This window comes from Salvelinus sp. IW2-2015, unplaced genomic scaffold, assembly GCF_002910315.2.
Source record: "Salvelinus sp. IW2-2015 unplaced genomic scaffold, ASM291031v2 Un_scaffold5664, whole genome shotgun sequence".
NCBI lineage: Eukaryota > Metazoa > Chordata > Actinopteri > Salmoniformes > Salmonidae > Salvelinus > Salvelinus sp. IW2-2015.
Window position 1 is genome coordinate 5681 of NW_019946929.1, and position 14036 is coordinate 19716.

At 44.2% G+C, this 14036-nt stretch overlaps 1 protein-coding gene across 1 annotated transcript; it reads right to left on the reverse strand.

The window, feature by feature from the left end:
- Positions 1-9995: 9995 nt before the first annotated feature.
- LOC139026744 (U1 small nuclear ribonucleoprotein 70 kDa-like) lies at positions 9996-10451 on the reverse strand. The gene has a single exon (XM_070442049.1). It carries the CDS (start codon positions 10449-10451, stop codon positions 9996-9998), a length of 456 nt encoding a protein of 151 aa, XP_070298150.1.
- Positions 10452-14036: the final 3585 nt, after the last annotated feature.

Sequence of the window (14036 nt, forward strand, 5' to 3'; positions counted from 1 at the left end):
ATGCAGATAGCATCATATCCCCTCCCTCCAGGATTCTATAGTTAGAATGCAGTATGCATCATATCCCCTCCCCTCAGGATTCTATAGTTAGAATGCAGTATGCATCATATCCCCCTCCCCTCAGATATATAGTTAGAATGCAGTATGCTTCATATCCCCCTCCCCTCCATGATTCTATAGTTAGAATGCAGTATGCATCATATCCCCCTCCATGATTTATATTAGAATGCAGTATGTTCATATCCCCTCCCTCCATGATTCTATAGTTAGAATGCAGTATGCTTCATATTCCCCTCCCTCCAGATTCTATAGTGAGATGCAGTAGCATCATATCCCTCCCTCCAGATTATATAGTTAGAATGCAGTATGCTCATATCCCCTCCCTCAGATTATATAGTAGAATGCAGTATGCATCATATCCCCCTCAGATTCTATAGTTAATGCAGTATGCATCATATCCCCTCCCTCCATGATCTATAGTTAGAATGCAGTATGCTTCATATCCCTCCCCTCCAGATTCTATAGTTAGAATGCAGTATGCATCATATCCCCCTCCCCTCCAGGATTATATAGTTAGAATGCAGTATGCAATCTATCCCCCTCCCCTCCAGATTATATATTAGAATGCAGTATGCATCATAAACCCCTCCCCTCCAGGATTATAAGTTAGAATGCAGTATGCTCATATCCCCCTCCCTCCAGGTTCTATAGTTAGAATGTGCAGTATGCTTAATCCCCCTCCCCCTCAGGAGATTTTATAGTTAGAATGCAGTATGCTTCATATCCCCCCTCCCCTCCACATTCTATAGTTAATGCAGTATGCTTCATATCCCCCCCCCTCCATGATTCTATAGTTAGAATGCAGTATGCTTCATAATCCCCCTCCCCTCCACGATTCTATAGTTAGAATGCAGTATGCTTCATATCCCCTCCCCTCCAGGATTCTATAGTTAGAATGCAGTATGCTTCATATCCCCTCCCCTCCATGATTCTATATTAGAATGCAGTATGCTTCATATCCCCCTCCCCTCAGGATTCATATTAGATGCAGTATGCTCATATCCCCTCCCTCAGGATTCTATAGTTAGAATGCAGTATGCTTCATTATCCCACTCCCCTCCATGATTCTATATTAGAATGCAGTATGCTTCATATCCCCTCCCTCCATGATTCTATAGTTAGAATGCAGTATGCTTCATATCCCCCCATAGTCTAACCCAACATCACCACAGTCTAACCCTAACAACCTCACAGTCTAACCTAAACCTAACACCTCACAGTCTAACCTAACATACCACATCTACCCTCAACCTCACAGCTACTAACCCTAACTAACACACCACAGTCTAACCCTAACAACACCACAGTCTAACCCTACAACACCACAGCTCTAACACCTAACTAACCACCAGTCTAACCCTAACAAACACACAGTCTAACCCTAACATACACCACAGTCTAAAACCCTAAAACAACAACATCTACACCCTAACAACACCACCAAACCTAACCCTAACAACACTCACCAGTCTACACCCTAACATAACACCACAGTCTAACCCTAACAACCTCACAGTCTAACCCTAACAACACCAAGTCTACCCTACACAACCTAACAACACCACAGTCTAACCTAACAACCACAGTCTAACCCTAACAACACCACAGTTCTAACCACTAACAACCTACAAAACACACAGTCTAACCCTAACAACACACAGTCTAACCCAACAACCTAACCATCACCCACAGTCTAAACCCTAACACACACAGTCTAACCTAATAAACACCACAGTCTAACCCTAACATCACCACAGTCTAACCCTAACAACACCACAGTCTAACCCTAACAACACCAGTCACCTAAACAACACCACAGTCTAACCCTAACAACCCACAGTCTAACCCTAACAACACCACAAGTCACCTAACAACACCACAGTCTAACCCTAACAACACACAGTCTAACCCTAACAACCACCACAGTCTAACCCTAACAACAACCACAGTCTAACCTAACAACCTCACAAGTCTAACCTAACACACCACAGTCTACCCTAAACAACCCACAGTCTAACCCTAACAACACCACAGTCTAACCACCTATAACAACACCACAGTACTAAACCTAACAACCACCACACAACCCTAAACAACCCACGTCTACCTAACAACAACCACAGTCTAACCCTAACAACAACCACAGTCTAACCCTAACACACACAGTCTAACCCTAACAACACCACAGTCTAACCCTAACAACCTAAACACCACAGTCTAACCTAACAACACCACAGTTCTAAACCCTAATAAACACCACAGTCTAACCCTAACAAACACCACAGTCTAACCCTCACAACAAACCTCACAGTCTAACCCTTAACAACCTCACAGTCTAAACCCTAACAACACCACAGGTCTAACCCTACCAACAACACCACAGTCTACCCTAACAACCACCACAGTCTAACACCTAAACAACACCACAGTCTAACCTAACATACCACCAGCTAACCCTAACAACACCACCAGTCTAACCCTAACATCACCACAGTCTAACCCTAACAACACCACAGTCTAACCCTCAACACATCTAACCCAACACACAGTCTAACCCTAACAACCACAGTCTAACCAACACCCCACAGTCTACCCTAACAACAACCCACAGTCTAACCCTAACACACCAGTCTAACCCTAACAACACTCAACAGTCTAACCCTAACAAAACACCACAGTCTAACCCTAACAACACTCCACAGTCTAACCCTAACAACACCACAGTCTAGCCCTAACAACCTCACAGTCTAACCCTAACAACACACAGTCTAACCCTAACAACACCACAGTCTAACCCAACAACACCACAGTCTAACCCTAACAACCTCACAGTCTAACCCTAACAACACCACGTCTAACCTAACCAAACCTCACAGTCTAACTCACTAACAAAATCCTCACAGTCTAACCCTAACAACACCCACAGTCTAACCCTAAACAACACCACAGTCTAACCCTAACAACCTCAACAGTCTTAACCCTAACAACCTCACAGTCTAACCCTACAACACCACAGTCTAACCCTAACAAACCTCACAGTCTAACCCTAACAACACACAGTCTAACCCTAACAACCTAACCAACACACAGTCTAACCCTAAAAAACCCACAGTCAACCTCAAATTACCACATCTAACCCTAACAACCTAAACAACCTCACAGTCTAACCTAACACACACAGTCTAACCCAACAACACCAACAGTCTAACCCTAACACCTCACAGTCTAACCCTAACAACACCACAGTCTAACCTAACAACACCACAGTCTAACCCTAACAACAACCACATCTTCCCTAACATCACCCAGTCTAACCCTATCAACACCACAGTCTAACCCTACAACACCACAGTCTAACCCTATCAACCTCACAGTCTAACCCTAACAACACCACAGTCTAACCCTAAACATTACCACAGTTAACCCTAACATACCACAGTCTACTAAATAATAATATAATATAACACTTAACTCCAATCAGTCTAACAACCGTCTACAATAAAAACCAATAAAAAAAAAACAACCACAGTCTAACCCTAACACACCACAGTCTAACTAACAACACCACAGTCTAACCCTAACAACACACAGTCTAACCCTAACATTACCACAGTCTAACCCTAACAACACCACAGTCTAACCTAACAACCTCACAGTCTAACCCTAAACAACACCACAGTCTACCTAACAACACCACAGTCTAACCCTAAACAACACCACAGTCTAACCCTAACAACCTCACAGTCTAACCCTAACAACACACAGTCAACCCTAACAACACCACAGTCTACCCTAACAACCCCACAGTCTAACCCTAACAACACCACAGTTAACCCCAACAACACCACAGTCTAACCCTCAACACATACACACACAGTCTAACCCTAAACAACTCACAGTCTAACCCTAAACAACCACCCACAGTCTAACCCTAACAACCCACAGTCTAACCCTAACAACACCACAGTCTAACCCTAACAACCTCACAGTCTAACCCTAACAACACACAGTCTAACCTAACAACACCACAGTCTAACCCTAACAACCCACAGTCTAACCCTAACAACCACAGTCTAACCCTAACAACCTCACAGTCTAACCCTAACAAACACCACAGTCTAACCCTAACAACCTCACAGTCTAACCCAACAACACCACAGTCTAACCTAAACAACCTCACAGTTAACCCTAACAAACACCACAGTCTAACCCTAACAAACCTCACAGTCTAACCTAACAACCTCACAGTCTACCCTAACAACCTAACAACCTCACAGTCTAACCCTAACAAACACCACAGTCTAACCCTAACAACCTCACAGTCTAACCCTAACAACACCACAGTCTAACCCTAAACAAACCTCACAGTCTAACCCCTATCAACCACCACAGTCTAACCCTAACAACCTCCACAGTCTAACCCTAACAACACCACAGTCTAACCCTAACAACCTCACAGTCTAACCCTAACAACCTCACAGTCTAACCCTAACAACCTCACAGTAACCCTAACAAACACCACCAGTCTAACCAACAAACACCACAGTCTAACCCTAACAACACCACAGTCTAACCCTAACAACACCACAGTCTAACCCTAACAACACCTCACAGTCTAACCCTAACAACCACAGTCTAACCCTAACCAAACCTCACAGTCTAACCCTAACAACCCACAGTCTAACCCTAACAACACCACAGTCTAAACCCTAACAACCTCAACAGTCAACCCTAACAACCTCACAGTCTAACCCTTAACTAACCTAACAACCCTCACAGTCTAACCCTACATCAACACCCACAGTCTAACCCTAACAACCTCACAGTCTAACCCTAACAACACCACAGTCTAACCCTAACAACCTTCACAGTCTAACCCTAACAACCTCACAGTCTAACCCTAACAACCTCACAGCTTCTAACCCTAACAACACCACAGTCTAACCCTAACAACACCACAGTCTAACCCTAACAACACCCACAGTCTAACCCTTAACAACCTCACAGATCTAACCCTAACAACCTCACAGTCTAACCCTAACAACCTAACAACACCACAGTCTAACCCTAACAACACCACAGTCTAACCCTAACAACACCACAGTCTAACCCTAACAACCTCACAGTCTAACCCTAACAACACCACAGTCTTTTCAAATAGAACATTGTATTGAATGTACGGAACATTTATTCTTCACAATACCCATCTACAAGAAGTAGGTCTTGAACAAAGCCTGTCACATATATTGTCCTCTTAAAACCTCTTTAAAACTGTCACATGTTCACTGCATGTCCAGGAGCATGAACATAGTATGTACAGTGTAACAATTGGCCTCAACCCTCAAGATCATTGTCAAATGTAGGGCCTTATCCCCCCTGGTCCAGTCAAGAAATAGGACAACATAGCGGAGTGGAGGGGACAATTGTCTCCATATCAGACTTGTTTGGTCCATGTCGTCACKTCACCAACACCAACCAAGAGTTACAGTGATCCGAGGGACCTTTTGTCCACCAGTCATTGTTGTGGCCTGCCTACCCATCGCATACCCATTCTATGGCGGACAATGCTGTCCATTGAGCTTATATGAATTGCTGCAGTTTATTGGTTGTTGATCTGAATGGGAGTCTTACACTGTTCCAAGAGATGTTGCWTTTTTTTAATGTTAATGGACAAAATGGTCYGTCTTGATTTGCTATGTGATGTTGACAGGTTGGCGTTTCTACTGAAACTACTGTCAAAGTAGTCAAAGTCCAACGTCCCAAGGCAGTATGACTAATAATAATGCTGTGTRGTCATCAGCTATTTAAACTTCTGTGTTGTCGTGTTATGCGTGTTAGAGTGGCTGGGAACATGAAATATTCTCACTAGCATATATTTTTTTCAAAAATAATTGTCCTCTACTTTTTAAGTCACCAGTTGCCACTGGCTACATGCTAATATTTGACAATACGCGGGCTCCCGATTGGCGCAGCAGTCTAAGGCACTGCATCTCAGTGCTAGAGGCATCACTACAGACCCTGGTTCAATTCCAGGCTGTATCACAACTGACCGTGATTGGGAGTCCCATAGGGCGGCGCACAATTGGCTCAGCGTCGTCCGGGTAGGCCGTCATTGTAAGTAAGAATTTGTTCTTAACTGACTTGCCTAGTTAAACAAAGAGTATTATTTTTTAAAGATAATACTGTAAATGTTAAAAGTCTGTCACTCTCAAATTACTCTTAAGAAATGTTGCTTTAAAAAGTGTTAAAGTCAAAGAGATGTTCCTAGTAAAATATTGAGTGTCTCACTTGTTTTGAAGCTTTTGGATAGCAGTTTAGGGTGTATTACTTACCACATGTTTAGGAGTTGCACCAGCTCTAAGCTGTCCTCCAGAATGTTCCTTCCTGAGCCCCTACTGCCAGTATAGCTGTAATGAACTAGTCCCTTGTCTGTATGTGCCCCTGGGGCAGAGCAGTAGTGGTAGATAGTTAGGAGATTTAAGCATCCTTTGTTAGCGGGGGCAACTTCTTCTTCGGCTCCACAGCAACAAGATCACTGGGTTCAACATGTCAGTAACATATCTTTACCATAGAAACGTGGGAAGAATACAGAGAAACAAATTACATGGTCAGGCTGTAACCTCTGTTTACCCTGAAGAGTCTATTGGTTCAATCTAAGTAACATATTACAAAACTCCCCATCGAAATCTGTCAGTTTKAGCTGTTGGCCTTCCGCATCTGCGGTGGAAGCRGATGTATTGTGGCCACTCTATGGAAAGGGGAGACTGTAACCAACACAACAGTGGTCTCCGTTTTGCTCTGTGACCCCCACAAGTTTTTCGGGACTTATCTGAATTTGGTTAACGCTGACGTGCCAACTTCTGTCTTTAGCGTCCGAACCGTTTGAGATACAAACTAATATCACCCCACTATGGAAAGACGAGACAGACATTATTTTAAAACAAATCACAACAGAATGAAAAAAGAAGAAGGAAGCTGGACCTCAAATATAAGTCGACCTACAGAAACGTCCATGGACACTATTAAATATCAAATCATGTTAAGTAGCCTAATAATGAACCCGTGGACTGATGTGAAAACAGATTTGTATTTATCGTAATTGATCTATTATGTTTCTAAAACGTGAAAAAAACCGTTCATAAACATTATTTTCAACACAAACTAAAAAAGGAAAGAGGAGACTCTCATGAACACAACAGAGTTCTCTGTTTATTCCACTAGTGTCACGGGACTCGTCTGAAGGTAACCCATACAAACACATGGAGGTAGTATTGTGTCACGGGACTCGTCTGAAGGTAACCCATACAAACACATGGAGGTAGTATTGTGTCACGGGACTCGTCTGAAGGTAACCCATACAAACACATGGAGGTAGTATTGTGTCACGGGACTCGTCTGAAGGTAACCCATACAAACACATGGAGGTAGTATTGTGTCACGGGACTCGTCTGAAGGTAACCCATACAAACACATGGAGGTAGTATTGTGTCACGGGACTCGTCTGAAGGTAACCCATACAAACACATGGAGGTAGTATTGTGTCACGGGACTCGTCTGAAGGTAACCCATACAAACACATGGAGGTAGTATTGTGTCACGGGACTCGTCTGAAGGTAACCCATACCAAACACATGGAGGTAGTATTGTGTCACGGGACTCGTCTGAAGGTAACCCATACAAACACATGGAGGTAGTATTGTGTCACGGGACTCGTCTGAAGGTAACCCATACAAACACATGGAGGTAGTATTGTGTCACGGGACTCGTCTGAAGGTAACCCATACAAACACATGGAGGTAGTATTGTGTCACGGGACTCGTCTGAAGGTAACCCATACAAACACATGGAGGTAGTATTGTGTCACGGGACTCGTCTGAAGGTAACCCATACAAACACATGGAGGTAGTATTGTGTCACGGGACTCGTCTGAAGGTAACCCATACAAACACATGGAGGTAGTATTGTGTCACGGGACTCGTCTGAAGGTAACCCATACAAACACATGGAGGTAGTATTGTGTCACGGGACTCGTCTGAAGGTAACCCATACAAACACATGGAGGTAGTATTGTGTCACGGGACTCGTCTGAAGGTAACCCATACAAACACATGGAGGTAGTATTGTGTCACGGGACTCGTCTGAAGGTAACCCATACAAACACATGGAGGTAGTATTGTGTCACGGGACTCGTCTGAAGGTAACCCATACAAACACATGGAGGTAGTATTGTGTCACGGGACTCGTCTGAAGGTAACCCATACAAACACATGGAGGTAGTATTGTGTCACGGGACTCGTCTGAAGGTAACCCATACAAAACACATGGAGGTAGTATTGTGTCACGGGACTCGTCTGAAGGTAACCCATACAAACACATGGAGTAGTATTGTGTCACGGGACTCGTCTGAAGGTAACCCATACAAACACATGGAGGTAGTATTGTGTCACGGGACTCGTCTGAAGGTAACCCATACAAACACATGGAGGTAGTATTGTGTCACGGGACTCGTCTGAAGGTAACCCATACAAACACATGGAGTAGTATTGTGTCACGGGACTCGTCTGAAGGTAACCCATACAAACACATGGAGGTAGTATTGTGTCACGGGACTCGTCTGAAGGTAACCCATACAAACACATGGAGGTAGTATTGTGTCACGGGACTCGTCTGAAGGTAACCCATACAACACATGGAGGTAGTATTGTGTCACGGGACTCGTCTGAAGGTAACCCATACAAACACATGGAGTAGTATTGTGTCACGGGACTCGTCTGAAGGGTAACCCATACAAACACATGGAGGTAGTATTGTGTCACGGGACTGTCTGAGTAACCCATACAAACACATGGAGTAGTATTGTGTTCACGGACTCTTGAAGTAACCCATACAAACACATGGAGGTAGTAGTGTTCACGGGACTCGTCTGAAGGTAACCCATACAAACACATGGAGTAGTATTGTGTCACGGACTCGTCTGAAGGTAACCCATACAAACACATGGAGGTAGTTTGTGTCACGGGACTCTCTGAAGGTAACCCATACAACACATGGAGTAGTATTGTGTCACGGGACTCGTCTGAAGGTAACCCATACAACACATGGAGTAGTATGTGTCACATCTCTAGGTAACCCATCAACACAGGGTATATTGTCACCCAGATCCCTCCCTCCTCTCTCATTTTACATATTCCCTCACCCAGATCCCCTCCCTCTCTCTCTCATTTTACATATTCCCTCACCCAGATCCCTCCCTCTCTCTCTCATTTTACATATTCCCTCACCAGATCCCTCCCTCTCTCTTCATTTTTACATATTCCCTCACCCAGATCCCTCCCTCTCTCTCTCATTTTACATATTCCCTCACCAGATCCCCTCCCTCTCTCTCTCATTTTACATATTCCCTCACCCAGATCCCTCCCTCTCTCTCTCATTTTACATATTCCCTCACCCAGATCCCCTCCCTCTCTCTCTCATTTTACATATTCCTCACCCAGATCCCTCCCTCTCTCTCTCATTTTACATATTCCCTCACCCAGATCCCTCCCCTCTCCTCTCATTTTACATATTCCCTCACCCAGATCCCTCCCTCTCTCTCTCATTTGACCTATTCCCTCACCCAGATCCCCTCCCTCTCTCTCTCATTTACCTATTCCCTCACCCAGATCCCTCCCCTCTCTCTCATTTTACATATTCCCTCACCCAGATCCCTCCCTCTCTCTCTCATTTGACCTATTCCCTCACCCAGATCCCTCCCTCTCTCTCTCATTTTACATATTCCTCACCCAGATCCCCCCCTCTCTCTCTCATTTGACATATTCCCTCACCCAGATCCCCTCCCTCTCTCTCTCATTTGACATATTCCCTCACCCAGATCCCCTCCCTCTCTCTCTCATTTTACATATTCCCTCTGTCCCCTGCTCCCTCCATCCTGTGGTCTACCTGCTCCCTCCGTCCTCTGGTCTGCCTGCTCCCTCCATCCTTTGGTCTGCCTGCTCCCTCCGTCCTTGGTCTGCCTGCTCCCTCCATCCTCTGGTCTGCCTGCTCCCTCTGTCCTCTGGTCTGCCTGCTCCCTCTGCCCTCTGGTCTGCCTGCTCCATCTGCCCTCTGGTCTGCCTGCTCCATCTGCCCTCTGGTCTGCCTGCTCCATCTGCCCTCTGGTCTGCCTGCTCCCTCCGTCCTCTGGTCTGCCTGCTCCCTCCGTCCTCTGGTCTGCCTGCTCCTCCATCCTCTGGTCTGCCTGCTCCTCTGTCCTCTGGTCTGCCTGCTCCCTCTGTCCTCTGGTCTGCCTGCTCCCTCTGCCCTCTGGTCGTGCCTGCTCCCTCTGCCCTCTGGTCTGCCTGCTCCATCTGCCCTCTGGCTGCCTGCTCCATCTGCCTCTGGTCTGCCTCCATCCTCTGCCTGCCTGCTCCCCATGTCACATCCTACGTCCTCTGGGTGGAAGACAGAACTGAGGAACATGGACGGTCGGTCTCACTTAAAAAAACAAACAACTAGGTTTAATGAAGCCTTCATAGACCCGTTATAATGCATATATACTGTTTATAGATGCTTTACCAGGTATTCATGTAAAAGGTGTTGCAACAGGACCTTGAAGGGGAAATCAGCAGTTGCTACATCCATTTTTGGACTTTTACATTGATACGTACCCAACGTARCCATTGATTCTTGAAGAATATAACTTAGAAATGCCCGATGAGCTTAGTTTAACCATCATACCCCATCAGAACCCAAAATATAACCTTGTTTTACACCAATGTTTGAAAACTAAGCAAATGTAAACCAACAACTGCATAGCCTCAAAACTTGGTTAAAACTATAATTTTTATATCATGGATGGTCAGTCCCACTATGAATTTGATAGTGATGACATTTTCCAGCTCCATCCCTCAGCTTTCTAACGAAACAGTGGTGGGGAGGATGCTTTGTTATTGTTTCAGTTGCTAATTGGCCCTTTAATCTGGCACTTTGCCATATGTGGCATGCGTGAAAATATATCTCTGCACAGAGATTTAAAAAAACATCAGTGTGCATATTAAAAGATGCAATATGCAGCATAGTTTGTGAGGTGATGCATGGATTCTTTGCTCTTTCCACCACTGGATTCAGAACAYGCAGTGTAGACATACCGGTACAGGCCTAGACACGTGAATGTTTTAGATGGAGGCTGMTTCTGTTGCTACTACTAGTCTATTGAAGCATCCCGCCAATGATCTGGGGTTGTTAAAGTTTTATCTTTGGCAGGACACCGCTGGCTTGTCAGGTTGTGGAGAGGGAAAACGATATGGTGCATTTAAAGATCTATAAAAATGCTCCTCCATCTTTGGGAGCCGTATTAGCTCAGACGTTGAAATACGACTCATCACTTTTATGTCTGAAACACAATTGGCCATTGGGATTTGAAATTAATCTGACAGAGGGGCCCATCTGCTGCAGAGGCCTGTTGGCCATTGTGAACACTGATTCTATCTTTGCAATGGACATTTTTAATTGGGCACTTCATGCGAACAGCATATACGTGTCACATAAACGTACCTGTTGGTATGACTTTTATGCTGGATCTGGTGAGGGGAGTTCCTTACTAATCAGTGACCTTAATTCATCAATCAAGTACAAGGGAGGAGCAAAAACCCACAGACACTCGGCCTTCCGTGGAATGAGTTTGACACCTATGTTGTACACATTCAATCAATATTTGTTTTAAAATGGATTTAGCTGCAAAACTACAACAATTCAGGGATTGGCAAATGTTTTTTTGTTGTTTTTGGAACTCAGTCAGGGTCTCAATTTACTGTTGCAAGTTAGAATAGTAGGTGCAATTTACTGTTGCAAGTTAGAATAGTAGGTGCAATTTCCTGTTGCAAGTTAGAATAGTAGGTGCAATTTCCTGTTGCAAGTTAGAATAGTAGGTGCGGAAATGTGGTTTTGTGCATCAGCAGTTTGTTATGTCAGTCAATGAGTCCAGCGGTCAGCTATCTGAACATTGTAATCATGGTGTAATTACGGCCAGGCCCCCTTGAATTTGGTAGTCAGTCTCACTCAGATATCATATTAAAAACGGCAAACATTTCTCTCCACCGTATGGCAAAATGTGTAGAACTGCAGGAAATGAGCTGTAAAACTGAATTCACATTTGCCTTGGACTTTAAGTATTATTCTCCCTGTGGTCTTTTGAGCTCCAATGAGAGGGAAGTGTTCTGTTTGAGGACTGGGCCAGTGGGCTTGCTATGCTGAGAATGTGTCTCCTCATTGATCAGTCATCACAGACCAGTCTATCAGTCAGCAGCCTTCTTTTTACTGCACTGGCCAGCTGGGCTAGATATCTATGTAATGAGGCTGGAAGTTGGGAACGCTCCAGGCTGTTGCACCACCATGTTAATAATATATTTATATACTTTATATATTATTATTTCATTATATCATTAATTCACAAACATTTCATTTGGATAGTCCCAAGTAGATTTTGGTTTGTAGATGTTCACTAACTAACATTTCAAAAAACTATCCACTAACCCTAGCCTTAATAACCCTTAACCTAGCCCTTATTCTAATCCTAACCTTACCCTAACCTTAGCAAGCAGTTGCTGATCAACAGATAGTTTGTTGATAGTATACCATCTTAGATCATCTATATGGGACTATCCAAATAGTGTGACCTTTATTTCTGTCGTATGACTCTTTTGGCCACTCAGTTTGTCTGACTGGGAGATTTCAAAATCAAATCAAATGTTATTTGTCACACGCGCCGAATACAACGATGTGGACCTTACCGTGAAATGCTTACTTACAAGCCCTTTAACCAAACAATGCAGTTTTAGGAAAAATCTGAGTTAAGAAAATATTTACTAAATAAACTAAAGTAAAAATAAATAAAAGAGAACAATAAAAAAATAACAATAACGAGGCTGCTTCAGCAGAGCTTATGGCTTGGGGGAGAACTGTTAAGAAGCCTTTGACCTAGACTTGTGCTCCGTACCGCTTGCCGTCTATGACTAGGGGCTGATTCTTTGGCAATTTTTAGGCCTTCCCTGACACCGCCTGCTTAAGAGGTCCTGATGGCAGGAAACTTCCCCAGTGATTTACTGGGCGTACGCACTACCCTCTGTAGCGCCTTGCGGTCAAGGCCGAGCAGTTGCCATACCAGGCAGTGATGCAACCAGTCAGTATGCTCTCAGCCGGCTTGCAGCGGTATAACTTTTTGAGGATCTGAGGACCCATGCCAAATCTTTTCAATCTCTGAGGGAGAATAGGTATTGACGTGCCCTCTTCACGACTGTCTTGGTGTGTAGTCCAYGATCATCTGTCTAATTTRTGTGTCCTGGGTGTGCTTAGGCTAGATTGTGTCCACTGTAATTCTAAGGGTTTGAAGTGACTATTACCCATTTCAGACAGAGGATGTGGTATATACTGTACCTGTACAAAATGTTTGTAGGAGCCCCTTTCAGACCCTTATGTACCACTGATGTACAGGTATATGCCTTTATACAAATCAGTGGGTAACTGGCAAATGAAGAGTGCTGCAGGGTGTTGTTAAACCATTGGTGCTTTTTGCGTTTAAAATTTGGGAGGTGTTAAACAACGGAAGTGTTAATGAATTTACCAGCAAAAAGCAGTGAACCATTCACACAGACCTGATAGCTGTATTTTGATGACAGGGTCTGTGAAAATGCAGGAGTCATGTCTAAGTCTTTAGGTGGGTTTTACCCCCTTGTTTTTTACCCCACTACCCTTTTCAGGTACACCAACAGCTGCTATAAAGAAGCAGGCCTGGTCAAACAGTGGGGTTTTGGTCTGTGTAGGAAAGGAAGATGCTGCATGTTTACTTGACTAGTGTGTCGTTATGCCTGTGCCCTGTGTTGTTCTGCGACTGCTGACTCAAGTGGATCCATCTTACGCTATTGGTTGGCATCTGGTTGCATATCGCCCTACAGTCACCTCAAAATGATTGTCTCCATTTTCGACACAAGATATTTATTAAG

Coding starts and splice junctions, on each gene's coding strand:
- LOC139026744 (XM_070442049.1), bottom strand. CDS start 10,451: ATGGAGGCAGACCAGAGGCAGATGGAGCAGGCAGCCAGAGGGCAGATG.